At 36.7% G+C, this 15,011-nt stretch overlaps 1 protein-coding gene across 1 annotated transcript in view; it reads left to right on the forward strand.

Annotated features, from left to right (window-relative positions):
* The window catches only part of LOC128666233 (NUAK family SNF1-like kinase 1), a 55,203-nt gene that overhangs the window by 8,562 nt on the left and 31,630 nt on the right, over positions 1 to 15,011 (forward strand). The window contains exon 3 of the mRNA XM_053720702.1: positions 2,164 to 2,284. Within this exon, the coding sequence (XP_053576677.1) occupies positions 2,164 to 2,284 (121 nt within the window). The remainder of the gene's footprint in view (positions 1 to 2,163; positions 2,285 to 15,011) is intronic.

Consider the following 15,011-nt stretch of genomic DNA (forward strand, 5'->3'; position numbering starts at 1 on the left):
ATATTTAAGTCAAAATTAAACTCCTAATTAAAGGGACATAAAACAAGTTGGGATAGAGACAAAATATAATATGTACTTTAATTACTTTACCTGCAAATTTATACTGCAGTGCCTCGCTATTAACCCTTTCTTTTTAGTTTCTGAATTGTAAAACTCCAACTCCCCCCACACATTTCCTTCTATGGCTATATCTATAGCTACCTTTTTAGATTTGGTAGAATGCAGACTTTAATACTCATTATCTGCTGGAGCATACCTAGAAGCAAATAAGCAGATGTGAGCTCAGTTGCAATACAATGCCTGTGTCTAAACACTGATTGGGGGGTGGAGTAGATTACTCCAGAGAGCATGGCTATGTTAGTAATTTTACTTATTTTTAAAAATTAGTTTAAAATACTTGCCAGCTATATTTAAACATTTTTTTTTATGCAAACCAGTTTTACTTAATTAGCCCTCCTTTAGATTGTAAGCTTAAGTTTTTCTACCTGTAGGCCACTTTGTATTTAAAGTGAACTACTACTGATTGTGCTCAAGAGCAGGGCATTCCTCTCCTTTTGTATAACTTAATTATTGCACGGCACCTACAACTTTAATTTACCCCTACTGTTCTTTGTGTATTACTGTATACCTGGAATGTTTTATTATTACGTGCTGCTCCTGTCCTCTGGAACTCTCTACCCAGCTCCATAAGACTATATATATTATCTTCAGACGCTCCTTGATAACCCACCTATTCAGAGAGGCTTACCATCTCTCCTCCATCCCTCATCCGAACCAAACTAATACATGAACTACCTGACTCACTGCTGCAAATACAACCGATGTAACAAGCTACCCCAACCTTATGTCTCTGCACCCTAAACCTATAGACTATGAGTTCTCTGGGGCAGGGCCCTCTTCCTCCTGTACTAGATTTGTTTAGTTTTTTTTATTTTTTTAAAGAAAAAATTGTTTATTTCTGCTTAGAACATACATAAGTCAAGAATGGTAACAATAACAGAATTGAGAACATAATTATTAATCTTATTAAGGAGATGAAGACCATTTGCAGCATTCAACATTGAGTCCATATGAAAGTTCGAGATAATGCTGTTTTTAGGGCTCCATTTTCAAATAAACATGTAATGTTCCCAACTTGTGGGCCATAAATTTCCAGTGAGATTTTCCTTTTGTTACGAATCAAACTAATAACAAACAATTATAATTTCCATATTTTACTGTTTTCTGTTTAGTCAGGATTTGAATGTATACATATAGCTTTAGCTAGACAATATCTCTAGTGTCTTTGCATATTGCCATCTGTTGCTAGTGTCCAAGTCTAGGGTGTTAAGGTCTAAAGTGACACGTGAGGCTTGTTGTCACGATGGGTAGAAAGAATGAGTTGTCTTTTGTATCTAGCATATGATAAGATGGGGTGTGAGGAGGGGGTATGTTAAGACCCTGAAGTGGGTCTGGAGTCCCAGAGGAACATTATTTCTGCATGGGTATCTAACTTGCTCAATAAGAGATAATGATATCTTTCTAGTTTGAGGTTGAGCTGTGTTTCTTGAATCCACATTGGTAGCGTGGGGACTGGCTCTTTCTTCCACAATCTCGGGATTAATTGATGTTCACTATTAATCATTATTTGTAGCAGTTGCAATTTTGAGTTGAGTTTGGGATACTTGTAGAACAAGTATATGATTGGATCATGGGGTAACGGGGTACCAATGGTATTCTGTATATATGGTATAATAGATGCCCAAAATGCTTGGATTTTGAGACAGGCCCCCCAGATGTGGAACAGGCTGCCTTCCCTCTGACAATGTCTCCAACATCGGTTGGAGGAGCCAGGGAAGAGGAGTTTGAGTCTCTGTGGTGTGAGATACCACCTGTTATAAAACTATTTCTCTTGGAGCATACTGGAGTAGGTTTTGGAGTGTTCAGCGCTATATGGTATCAGTGTTTGTAACAATATCATAAAAACAGCGCTAAAGGTCATTACCGTACCACAAGCTATGCAGGAATTACTTGATCAGCGCAGGAGCTTAATTCTGTACCTAACTGGCCACAACAGAAGAGATATGGTTATAATAATAATAATAATTGAATGTTCTATTTTTTTCCATTCCTGCACAATATTTTTTTTTTCTTTTCATGTGACGTTGAGTTGTGTTTTTCCAGGTTGCAGTGAAGTCCATACAAAAAGATAAGATCACAGATGAGTTGGACAAAGTGCATCTACAGAGAGAGATAGAGATCACAGCTCTGCTGAAACATGAACATATTATACAGGTCTTTGAAGGTCAGTATAATGCCTAGGGACAAGGTCACATAGCTGGCCTCTCCCCTGACAAGGACTTGGCTTTGTAGAATAAAACATCTGGTGCACTGAGGTTGAATGATATTACTATATGGAATAAGAGGTGTGCGTGTGCGTGTGTGTGTGTGATTCTATATCATTGTACATAAATTATAACAAACGAATACAAATCTAAACTTACAAATACATCATTTCTTTTATTTAGAATACAAATCTTTAATTACAAATACAATTATTTTTTTTAAGTATAATTTTGATTTTTAAAAGTACAATTTTTTTTGTACACTTTCCTTATTTGGAAATGCAATTAATTTTTTTTTCTTTTGGAAGTACCTTTTTTTTTGCTTTCTTAAATTACACTTCGAGCACATATCAAACAACTGTCAGAAATAAGCGCTAGTTCCCATTTTGCTAAAGGAGTATTACAGTAGTTTGCCTCCTGGGAACTAGCTGCTGTTTTATGTCAATTAAATATGAAAAAATAGCTAACAACCAGTGGCGTCACTAGGGGGGTGCGGGGGGTTCGAGCCGCACCTGGGTGACACCCTCCAGGGGGTGACACCAAAAAAAAATTTTTTAATTTTTTTATTGAAATTCAAAGAAATACAATGTTTAGATGCATAGATTATTTTATTAGAGGCTGGCATTTGTGAACATTAGTGGGACTGGGGAAGTTGTAGACACACAATTTTTTTTCCCCCTGAGCCAGTGCTGCAATTTCAACAAATAGTTTTCCCGGCTGCTTTTGCTTGTTTGTACTTTGCTCCTCCCCTGCCCAATTTCACTATGAATGTTGTGGGTGTGCCGTGGGGCTTGCAAAGTTGCGCTGCTAGCCTAAACCTGCCTGCCTATCTGTGCTCACTGCTCAGTGACATGCGGCCCAGGGCTGTGCAGTGTGGAGTCAGAGAGCAGAATTTTCATAGTTTGCGCGCCTAAACCTTTTGTTCAGTGATTTATTTTAGAGTGCTCTGTTTATCTTTCATTTGATGTTCTGCTGAGCCAGGGAGCAGCTCTAGGCATGAGCTTCATAATTAATGCAGTGCAGTTTACATATTTTGTATGTGTGTGTCTGAGTTTTTGTGTGTCTCAGTGTTTTTGTGTGTGTGTTTCCGAGTGTTTGTGTGTGCATCTGAGTATGTTTTTAAGTGTGTCTGAGTGTTTGTATGTGTGTTTGCCTGTGTTTTTGAGTGTGTCTGCTTTCTGGGGGGGGTGACACCATGACTTACCGCACCGGGTGACACCAACCCTAGTGACGCCACTGCTAACAACCCCAGCATGTTAGGATCTCAGGTAAACTGTTCAACATTTATCATGTAACATACAACATGCCCAGCAGTGATTATTCTCATTTGAATCATACATCAATATACAGAGGAATATTGAGTTCAATGTTTAAATAAAGTTTTTATGGCAGCATGTGGTCTTCTTTCAGAATATGTTTTTGATGTTGTCATTTACCTTACAACATGTTTTAATATTAAGTGCTTATTCTGCCTTGTTTTATACAGTAATGTACTAAGGAATAGTGATTTTTTTTCAGCCATTTCTCCACATGTAATTGACTGCGGTGACATCACAAGTTCTTTAGCAAAATTGGAATTAGCATTTATTTTTGACAGTGTTTGACACATATTGGAAGTGTAATTAAAAAAGTTATTCCAAAAGAAAAAAATTTATTTCCATAAAAACAATTGTATTAGTATTTGTAAGTAAAGATTTCTATTCTAAAAAAGATGTGTGTGTGTATGTTATATGTGTGAAGGTTCTGCCACAGACTTTGCCTTGGGTTCCAGTGAGTTCTACTTACACCTCTACCCATGCCCAATATATTTGTAACTATTGTATTAGTTTTGTATATATCTTCTGTCTCTTCTTATGCTAATGTTTTCTTTGAATTCATCATTATTAATATTTTATTTGCCTTATTTTTATTTTAAATGTGCAAAATTACAACAATGCTGTTATGTCCAGAGGTCCTGTTAAGTTGTGTGGCACTTAAACTGTGACAATTCAATAGTGAATCGATATGAAGTATCCCTGCATGAAGTCAATTCTAAATGATTATCTCACGAATATATAACATTTTGTGGAACTAGCATAAAAATGGTGTTTCTTTTAGTCAGTGGTATATTTGCTCTTCTGTATTAGTATGTAGTGAACATCATTTAGATAGATGTACAAAATATCAAACTCATTATTATCTCAGTTCATCAGGGGCACAGTAGCAAAACTATAAAGCAAATAAGCTGGTGAAAAATATTAAAGGGGATATTTAACAAAGCGTCAATTATGTTGCATTCATCGACATCAATACGCTCACCTAACATTAGCAAACATCACGGCCGCGAATCTCAATACGTTCTCCTTATTTATAAAAAAAGCCGTCAAAAACACGCGCACCAAGTACGGGGCGATGAGCATCAGACTTTTAACTAGCAGTCATCAATCTCGCGTCTATTCGGCTTTTTCACAACTTTAATTATACCATTTCACTAAACGCTGCCACTGTACTAAAATGTTTAACCCCTATCCCGCTGCTCTCCGACATCGCCGCAACCTAAATAAAATTTATAACGCCTATCCTGCTGCTCCCCGACACCGCCGCCACTAAATAAACTTATTAACCACTAAACCTCTGGCCTCCCACATCACCACCACTAACTAAACCTATTAACCCCTAAATCGTCAGACCCCCACATCGCAAACAACAAAATTAAGCTATTAACCCTAAAACCTAACAATTACTTAACTTTAAATTAAAATTACAACATCGCTATCTTCAAATAAATTAAAACTTACCTGTAGAATTAAAATAAACTAAACTATTAATTAACCTACCCTAACTATTATACTACAATGAAATTAAGCTACCAATTAAATAAACTAATTTACATATAAAAAAAAAACCCTACTAAAATTATTTAAATATACAATTAAACATTATTACAAAGTCCTAAATTATAAATTAAAAAAAAACTAAGTTACAAAAACAAACAAAACACTAAATTACGAAAAATAACAAACTAAATTATCAAAAATAATTTTTTCTACACCTAATCTAATAGCCCTATCAAAATAAAAAAGCCCCCTCAAAATAAAAAACCATAGCCTACAATAAACTACCAATGGCCCTTAAAGGAGCCTTTTGTGGGGCATTGCCCAAAAGAAATCAGCTCTTTTACCTGGCAAAAAAAATACAAACACGCCCAACAGTAAAACCCACCACCCAACCAACCCACAATTTAAAAAAAACTATCTAAAATATCCTAAGCTACCCATTGCCCTGAAAAGGGCATTTGTATGGGCATTTAGCTCTTTTACTGCCCAGACCTTAAGCTTTCGGTGCTTTCATACACCCATTGATTTCTATGGCATCCGCGGCCACAGGGGTGGCGGATTGAAAACCAGGTACGATGCGTCAGAATAGCCACGAGCCTCCCTGTTAGAAGTTTGATAAATTGGAAAAAGTGTCAAATAGAGCCGAATTTGTATTCGGAACATCTGTAATAACGTAAGCATCGATCTGCGTCAGATTGAGATCGCAGGATCGTATGTTACGTCACAAATTTCAACATTTACCGATCTTGAGGCTTTTGATAACTAGGTCGGATCAATCTCATAACAATTTTGATGCAGAATTCCGGTGTATTTTCGGTTGACACTTTGATAAATAGGCCCCTAAGAGTAAAATCAGATTAAATCAGGGAGGAACCTTGTAAAACCAATTTTACAGTCTGCAAAAAAACAAAAAAAAAACAAGAATGTTTGGGTGGGGTGATTGTATGTTTTGGCCAATGAATTATAGCACATTAGACTTTTGACATCCTGACCATTTTTCATTTCAGCATGTGCTGGTCCAAAGCAAAACGGTATGAAAGTTATTTATAAAAGAATCTTCTCAGAATGAATAGAATGCTAAATATTTATTTCCCATGAGACCAGAAGACAAGTTTGAACAAAAAAAAAAAACAAAAAAAGGAAGCAGCAAGGAATATCCATGTATAGAGTAACTTTATCTGCAGGACAGAGAAGCATTTAAACAATAAAAACTTAAAGGGACAGTAAAGTCAAAATTAAACTGATGATTCAGAGCAACATTCTTATTTACTTTTTATCTAATTTACTTATCTTTTGTTGAAAAGCATACTTAGGTAGGCTCAGGAACTGCAATGTACTACTGTGAGCTAGCTGCTTATGAATGTATCTTATCATTGGTTGGTAGATGTGTTCAGCTAGCTACTAGCAGTGCACCACTGTTCCCTCAACAAAGGATACCAAGAGAATGAATAATATGCTTTATCTGAATCATAAAAGAACAATATGGGGTTTCATCTCCTTTTAATTTCTGTATATATATATATATATATACGACCTAAGTTGGAGTTTTAGTGACCGCACCCCCTGGATTTTTATAGCTACACCCATGATGGGGTTATGCAATCATTTTAGCACTTCTCTTAGTTTTTCCAGCCAGCAAGACAATGCTAGTTAATACCTGACACGCCTAAAGAAGTATTTATTATAGTATCCTAAACAAGCTTTTTCTTGTCAGCATTTTTTTCCAATTAAAAGGATGTATAAAACGGTAAACAAAATCCTCTAATGTACAGATTAAAGCAAAAAATTCAAATGACCAATTAAAGATATATTACTTTTCTATGAGATGCCAGAGGAAATAATTTGTGCTGGAATAAAGGAACTATAAAACATATGCACATATAACAATATAAGCATGAAGAATTTTCATGAAATAACTTCATAGCAAATTGCTCAAAAGAAAAAAAATCAACTCCCAACTACGTGCAAATAAATATTTATTTTATTCATAGAAAATAATGTTCACTTCAGTTTAATGCTCATCATGTAATACATTTACTAAATACAAACGTTTATTTCTAGAAACAGTATGCGCTGAGTCTACGTCACACGTTCCCTACATTTTGTGTGCTGTTTACATGCTTAAGACTTGCCAGATACTTATGGGGAAATATTATTGTTCTGTAACTAAGATAATGTAACATATCAACCTTCTTGTATATGAGCAGAAAGGAAAAAATGGCCCACACATGTCAACCCCGCATTTCTGTACAGTTAGGAAGAGGATATGGATTCCTGTTAATGCAAATGAGTCATTACTGACAGTAATACATTGCCCCATCTGCAAAATAAGCCCATTATCATAGATGTAACTTTTTTTTTACAATCCTGTAATAATGCCTTTGTTCCAGTAATACTTGTTGGGCAATAACACCTTTTTATTATCCCTAAAAAAAAACAAGATCAGATTTGTCAATTTAGGGTTCAGCTATTGCACAGATCTGCAAAGGTAAAATGACTGTGCAGGTACTGTAAACTAAGTAGTGTTGTGTTAATGTATTTATTCATCCTCCCTGTCCCTAACAAAGTACCAACTTATTTCTGTAGTTTCCTATTACAATAATTTTATTTTAAGAACAAATTATTGCTAAGACACTCTATTTGTATCTGTCATATACATCCATGAAGGCTATTATCTTATGTGTGTAAGGAACTTGCCCTTACCCAAGATGGCTGCTGTAATAGTTGTATTGAGGAAGAGAAATGCCATCTGGGAAGGGGGAGGAGTTGTTAGTGCTGAGGAGATTTCTTAGGTGTTAAGAGAATTGTGGAGCTTTGCACTAGTGATGTGAAGTTCGGTTCATCCTGATGAATCGGTTCATTTCGGACAGTTCGATTAACTGAACCGGTTCATGAACCGATTCATCAGTTCACCTACTGATCACATGCGCTTGAGGGGCAGAGCAGAAGAATCGCAGATTCAGTACAGACCCAGCGATTCTGAATCATTTAGAATGAGTCCTGAGTCACTGTGTCTGTACTGCTCTCTGCTGCTAGTTGCTTCAGTTCAGCTTGACACTCTTAAGGATACTTAGAGAACAAAACAATATATATATATTGTTTTGTTCTCTAAGTATCCTTACATATACACTTACATATTTACTTAACTTAAACAATACTTTATTCTATCCTGATACACCAATGCAATTTTAAACAATTTACTTCTAATATATATATATTGAAAATCAATTAATGCGTTCCGGAGGTCCGAAAAAATTCAAGTAAAGTGTCCAAAAAATGCTCCAAAAGGCTTAACAACTTGCTGCAAATGGCTCCAATGTCTCCAAAAGGCTCCACAACTTGCTGCAAATGGCTCCAAAAGGCTTAACAACTTGCTGCAAATGGCTCCAAAAGGCTCAACAACTTGCTGCAAAATGGCTCCAAAACCTCTCCAACACCTCTACACTGGTACCCAAACTTCATTAATTCAATCATACTTGAGTATGCAGGGGGCACAGGGGCCACTGGTTTCGTATTGCGAAAAATATTCGTAAACCGAGGGGGGCAAACCGGCATTTTGTTTCGTATTGCGAAAAAAATTCGTAAACCGAGTCAAATTTTCTTCAAATTTCGATTTCGTAAACCGAAATTTCATATACCGAGTCGTGCGTAAACCGGGGCCTCACTGTATATATATATATATATATATATATATATATATATATATATATATATATATATATATATATATATATATATATATATATATATATATATTAGAAGTAAATTGTTTAAAATTGCATTGGTGTATCAAGATCGAATAAAGTATTGTTTAAGTTAAGTAAATATGTAAGTGCATTTTTTTCTTGTTATTACACTTATTTATGTTCTTTAAAATAAGTTGACACTATTTTATTAAAGCATTATTTATTTAACAGGGGGTCCTTAGGGTTAATTTGCAATGCTCACTCTAGCCTAGGATGATATAATGCTGTTGAATCAGTGTACTGTGTACTGTTAACTCAGTGATTCATTAGCAACTGTGTTATAACTCTGGTTCTGCTATGAATCACTCAGTTGCTAATGAATCACTGAGTTAACAGTACACAGTACACTGATGCAGTACACTGATTCAACAGCATGTAATATGATCCTAGAGTGAGGTCTCATAGCAGAACCAGAGTTATAACAGAGACCTCACTCTAGGATCATATTACATGCTGCCTGTGGAACTGAACTGTTACAAACGAATCAGTTCAGTCTGGTGAACTGATTCATACAGTTCAGTAAAAAGAACCAGTTCAAATGAACGATCACTACTTTGCACAGACTTGGAGATGGGGAAAGACAGTTGCTGTTTCCAAGCTGAAAGTTATTCAGACTAATGCATGGATTCCAGAGACAGTTCAGAAATTGCTACATGTGGCTGTTGCAGACAGAAGTTGGAACCTTTTATTTGTACTGTGAGTGTCAGCCATTATCTGCTGTTTTAAGATCTCCATAACTTCATGTACACTAAATGGATTGCACAGCTGCATTACATAAGGAAGTAACTGAGTGTGATGTGCTGCAGAGTTGTTGTATATTAAAGAGATAACCCAGAGAATAGTCTAGAAGTTATTCTGCCTAAACAGTTTGCATAAATACACTAAATGGATTGCACAGCTGCATTACATAAGGAAGTAACTGAGTGTGATGTGCTGCAGAGTTGTTGTATATTAAAGAGATAACCCAGAGAATATCCTATAAGTTATTCTGCCTAAACAGTTTGCATAAATACACTAAATGGATTGCACAGCTGCATTACATAAGGAAGTAACTGAGTGTGATGTATATTAAAGAGATAATCCAGAGAATATCCTATAAGTTATTCTGCCTGAACAGTTTGCACAAATACACTGACTGGATTTATAAAGCTACATTACATAAGGGCATAACTGTGAGATTTCTGCAGCTGTTTGTAGTAAAAGAGTGACTGACTTTGCAGTATAAGGCAAGTGGATTGCTGAAATTCAGTAATAAGGTAGAGACTTATGTTACTCAGTATTTCTGAGGAGAAGTTTTCTTGAGCACTGCATCGATCACAAGCAGCGCTCTCTAGCTTCGTTCACAAGCAGCAAGGGATAATTACCTCAACTAAATTCTATTAAGTATATGAAATTGCATTGTACAGCACCACCTCAAAGTATTTTACAACAACAGTTATGTTATTATTTCATGAGCTCATGAGGGACTTCTGAGTTAAAAAAAAGGTATACTGATGTCATAAGAAGATATTGTGATTAATATTATTATTTGTATTTGTTGCACTGTATGTTATTGGTTAAACACTTTATAATAATCAAAGCAACATTTTATTTGAAGATTTCTTGTGTGGTTATTACTTGTTTTCTTTTTGTACTAAAATCTTATATTATTCTAACCCTATTATTCTAGGGTGTCCCCTATAGGTGGAGGCACTGCGTCATACAGGCATCCCTTATATACCTGATTTCAACCCCCCTCCTACTCCCACTCTGCGGAGGCTTAGTTCTCATACACAAAACAGGTAGACAGCATTACACTATCACCCACCTCAGGGAAGGTCAGGAAAGGGTGCTACATGTGCTTGTATTAATTTTCTAAAAAATTGATTTATTTGTTTTTGACAGTCTATGGTTTTGTTTGTTTTATATATATTTTAGTTGTTAAAGACAGGGGTTGAAACCACAGGGGGTGCGAGGTCGCAATTGCGACTGGGCCCAAAGGGTGGTTTCTATTTACGCCTCTGGTTAAAGAGCATTTTTTTTATTTCACTATTGCTTGTATGTAACAGGGGTTAAACATAAGGCTAAAGTCCTTTTCAGGGCTGGTTGTAATGTGCTCTGGTGCAGTAATGTATTGCAACTTTGGAACTGATTTTAAAGGGATAGTAAAGTTAAAATTAAAGGGATATGAAACTTTTTATTTTATGATTTAGAGAGTAAATGCAATTGCACATAACTTTCCAATTTACTTGTATTATCTAAATTGTTTTATTCTTATTATATCCTTTGTTGAATAAAAATAAATTGGAAAGTTGTTTCAAATTGTTTGCTTTATCTGAATCATGAAAGAGAATGTTGTTTCATGTCGCTTTACACTTTTATTATTCAGACCGAGCGTGCTACTTTTCACAACCTCTCAGTTTACTTATTTATGCGCATATGTCGCTGAAGAACAGTAATGACATTTACTAGAAGCATTTTTGCTAATGGAAAGAATATTGCAAAAATGCTTCTGTTTGAAAAAGAAATACACACATGCTCATTTCTGACCTTTCTATCCCTTTAAAGCTGCAAATAATGCAGGTATAAAATCCTAATTATTAAAGGGACAGTGTCAGGTGAGTTCACCAACCAGATCTCTGTACTGAGGGCTGCCAGGTATTGCTGCAAAATACAAAGCGATGCATATGAAAAAAAGACTGAGGCACCATTAGGGTTGCCACCTCAGCCATGTTTTCCTAGACACTTATGAGTTACACATGCTGCAGGGTATTCAGGGAGGAACATAATTAGTGCTGTCCAGGGGCGTAATTAATGTTCCCCTCTGCTTACCCTGCAACATGTGTAACTCATAAATGTACAGGAAAACATGGCTGAGGTGGCAACCCTAGACACTATGGAATAAGCTTTGAATGTATAAATACCAAGAGTGATACTCAGAAGAAAATAAATTTAAGTTGGTTGCAATCAGCAACCTTTTCTAACCGTGACCCCCATACTAGGCACTTATGTTCCGCTTAAATGAATGCATGACACAAGGAAGATGGGGATATAAAGGCTGCAGCTTGCTTTATTAAACGCCATAAATAATATATCCATAACTTTACCAAATAATCAGTTAAACATTTCAATAAAACCCCCAGGGTGCTTGCCCATCCACAAAACGTGCCACCCCAAAGCTACAACATACAGATCAAGCCACTTAAAAAAGGGGAGGGAGGGAGGGCGGGAGCTTCTCCTCACACGTTCTGGTCCTGCTCCATGCCAACTAATCCCTGCTGCACCCACTGTCCATTCTCACCTCCTATGGCCAGCCTTGCAGCCTGCCGCCACAAGCTGCCGTGGATACCTCTACTGCAAACCGCCTCCCATGACAAGTAACAAATACCTGTCGTGACCCAGGTCCATGTCCCCAGGGCAGTGTGAGGAGAAACAGCAGCAGCTCCTCCTCGCACGTTCTTGTCCTGAACTGCCACACTTCCACTATGTTCCCCCACCTACCCTCATGAGGCCGAACCCACTGTCCCCAAGATGATCCCTTCACTTGGCCTCCATGGGGGTCACAGAACCCTTCCTCAATGCTTTCCTTCAGGGTTCCTCTTTTCAGTGGAGAACCACTGGGCATTTCCTGAATGATTGCATTACAGGAAACTTTAGTTAATGGGACAGTCTACACCAAAATTTTTATTGTTTAATAAGATAGATAACTCCTTTACTACCCATTCCCCAGATTTGCACAACCAACAACATTGTTATATAATATAAATATACTTTATAACCTTTAAACCTCTAAATTTCTGCCTGTTTCTAAGCCACTACAGACACCCTCTTATCACATGTTTTTGTATTTGCTTTTCACAATAGACTAGTTCATGTGTGCCACATAGATAACATTGTGCTCATTACTGTGGAGTTGTGCATGACACATCACTAATTGGCTAAAATGCCAGTCAATAGAAAATAAATAAATAGCCATGTGATAAGGGGGCAGTCTGCAGAGGCTTAGATACAAGGTAATCACAGAGGTAAAAAGTGTATTAATATAACTGTGTTGGTTATGCAAAACTGGGGAATTGTAAATAAAGGATTATCTATCTTTCTAAACAATAACATTTTTGGAGTTGACTATCCCTTTAACTCATTTCAGTCAGCAGATACCTAAGGACTGTAAGAGTGATGGGCAGTACATTGCAATTTGCCACTGTCGGTAATCTGACTACAGCTTCTGGTTTCCTATAAAGCAACGGTACAGGAAATATATTACACTGGGAATGTACAGACACTGCCAGAAATTCCAGCGGACGGCTGCATGTCCATATGGGGAAAATCACCTGACATCATGTGATACATTTCAGATGTACTTACACTAAGGTCAAAAGCATCTGCGACAGATGCTATAAAATGCATTTTACTGACATGGAGATGTTTGTGCAACCATTTAATATATTGTACATTGCAGACATTGTTCCTTAATTTAACCTATCAGTTGCTAAGGTAAAATAGCCTATAACACAGAAATATACGTTAATACAGTCCTATGTAGGAACCTAAACAAGCAGAGCCTAAGATCTACCAGCATTCATAGTTTTAGGATTATTCCTGACAAATACACCTGCATCCTGTTCTGCAATCTGCATCTCCAAGGATAATCCTGAAAGCGGAATTTGTGGCTTGGATATGAGCACACCTGCCCTAAACTATATGTGAATAAATATAAACTATATATGCTCACATAACCATGTCTGTAATCTGTGTTGGCAATAACATGAATACTAGCTATGCTGAGAAAGCACTGTCGCACCTCTGCATCACTGTATTTGAGGTAAAAAATCATTGTCTTTGGGTCTAGGGGGGGTCAGCTGTCCTGCACAAAAAAAACTGACAACCTGACTGAGAATGGCTGGTAGGTGGGAGTCACAAAATAAGCCCTCCCCAAAGATCTACCTTAAGTCCTACCCTTGATTACTTCATATATATTTTTCATAACTGAGCAGTGGTTTTATCCCCTTGGCTGCCAATAGAAAATCAGTAATGTAATCTCTTTGGCTGTCAGTAACACACTCAGTAGTGATTTGAACCCACTATGACACCTCATGGTTGCCAGCAATAGACATGGAGAAGAGACCTAACCCTAGTGGCACATAACATAAATACAAAGCAGTTATAACACTCATATGACTGTCAGTTAAACATAAATTAGATTGTTAGAGAATTTTAGTATATCACTATTGTATGTATATAAAAGTGTGTTTATCCACTGTAAATGGATTAAACACATAGTTAAAGTCAGTTCCAGAGCAGCAATGTACTACTGGGAGCTGAAAACTTCTGATGAGGCAAATATGTGTAGTCACCAATCATTAGCTAGCTCCCGGTAGTGTAGGATATTTACATATGCTTTTAAAAAAAGGATACCAAGAAAACTATTATTTTGAAAATAGAAGTGAATTTAAAATTGATTTTCAGGATATCTGAATTGGAGCACATGTTGGATAATCAGCTGATTAGTAAACATGGTTAATAACCTGCTCTAACCCAAGGTAATCCGGAAAAGCTGACCTGATAGGACAGGTTTGAAAACTCCTCCTCGCTATCCGAATCTTATCCTTTTCATTTTGGCTTTCCCATCCCTTTAAGTGTCCAGTATATTTGTATATATTTACTGGACAGCCTGATGAAATATTGGACTATCCATATGAATACTGGACAGCTGACAACCCTACTCTGGTATTATCAGCTTCACCAGTTCCTATGCTACACCATGCGGCCTATTTGCTAAAACTTATTATCTGAATTCTATAGTAATTGAACCAAATAGAATAATTTAGGAGCTGGTGAAGCTGCATAGGACACTGAGGCAAGGGAATTTGGTCTAGCTGGAGAATTTTACCCTGTGTCCGCTAATGGACATTCTGCCAATAACCAAGCACTGTACTTGGAGAATTTTACCCTGAATCCGATAATGGACATTTTGCCAATAACCAAGCACTGTACTTGGAGAATTTTACCCTGTATCCGCTAATGGACATTTTGCCAATAACCAAGCACTGTACTTGGAGAATTTTACCCTGTATCCGCTAACAGACTTGCTGCCAATAACCAAGCACTGTACTTGGAGAATTTTACCCTGTATCCGCTAATGGACA

The sequence above is a fragment of the Bombina bombina genome, chromosome 7 (genome assembly GCF_027579735.1).
Source record: "Bombina bombina isolate aBomBom1 chromosome 7, aBomBom1.pri, whole genome shotgun sequence".
NCBI classification, from domain to species: domain Eukaryota; kingdom Metazoa; phylum Chordata; class Amphibia; order Anura; family Bombinatoridae; genus Bombina; species Bombina bombina.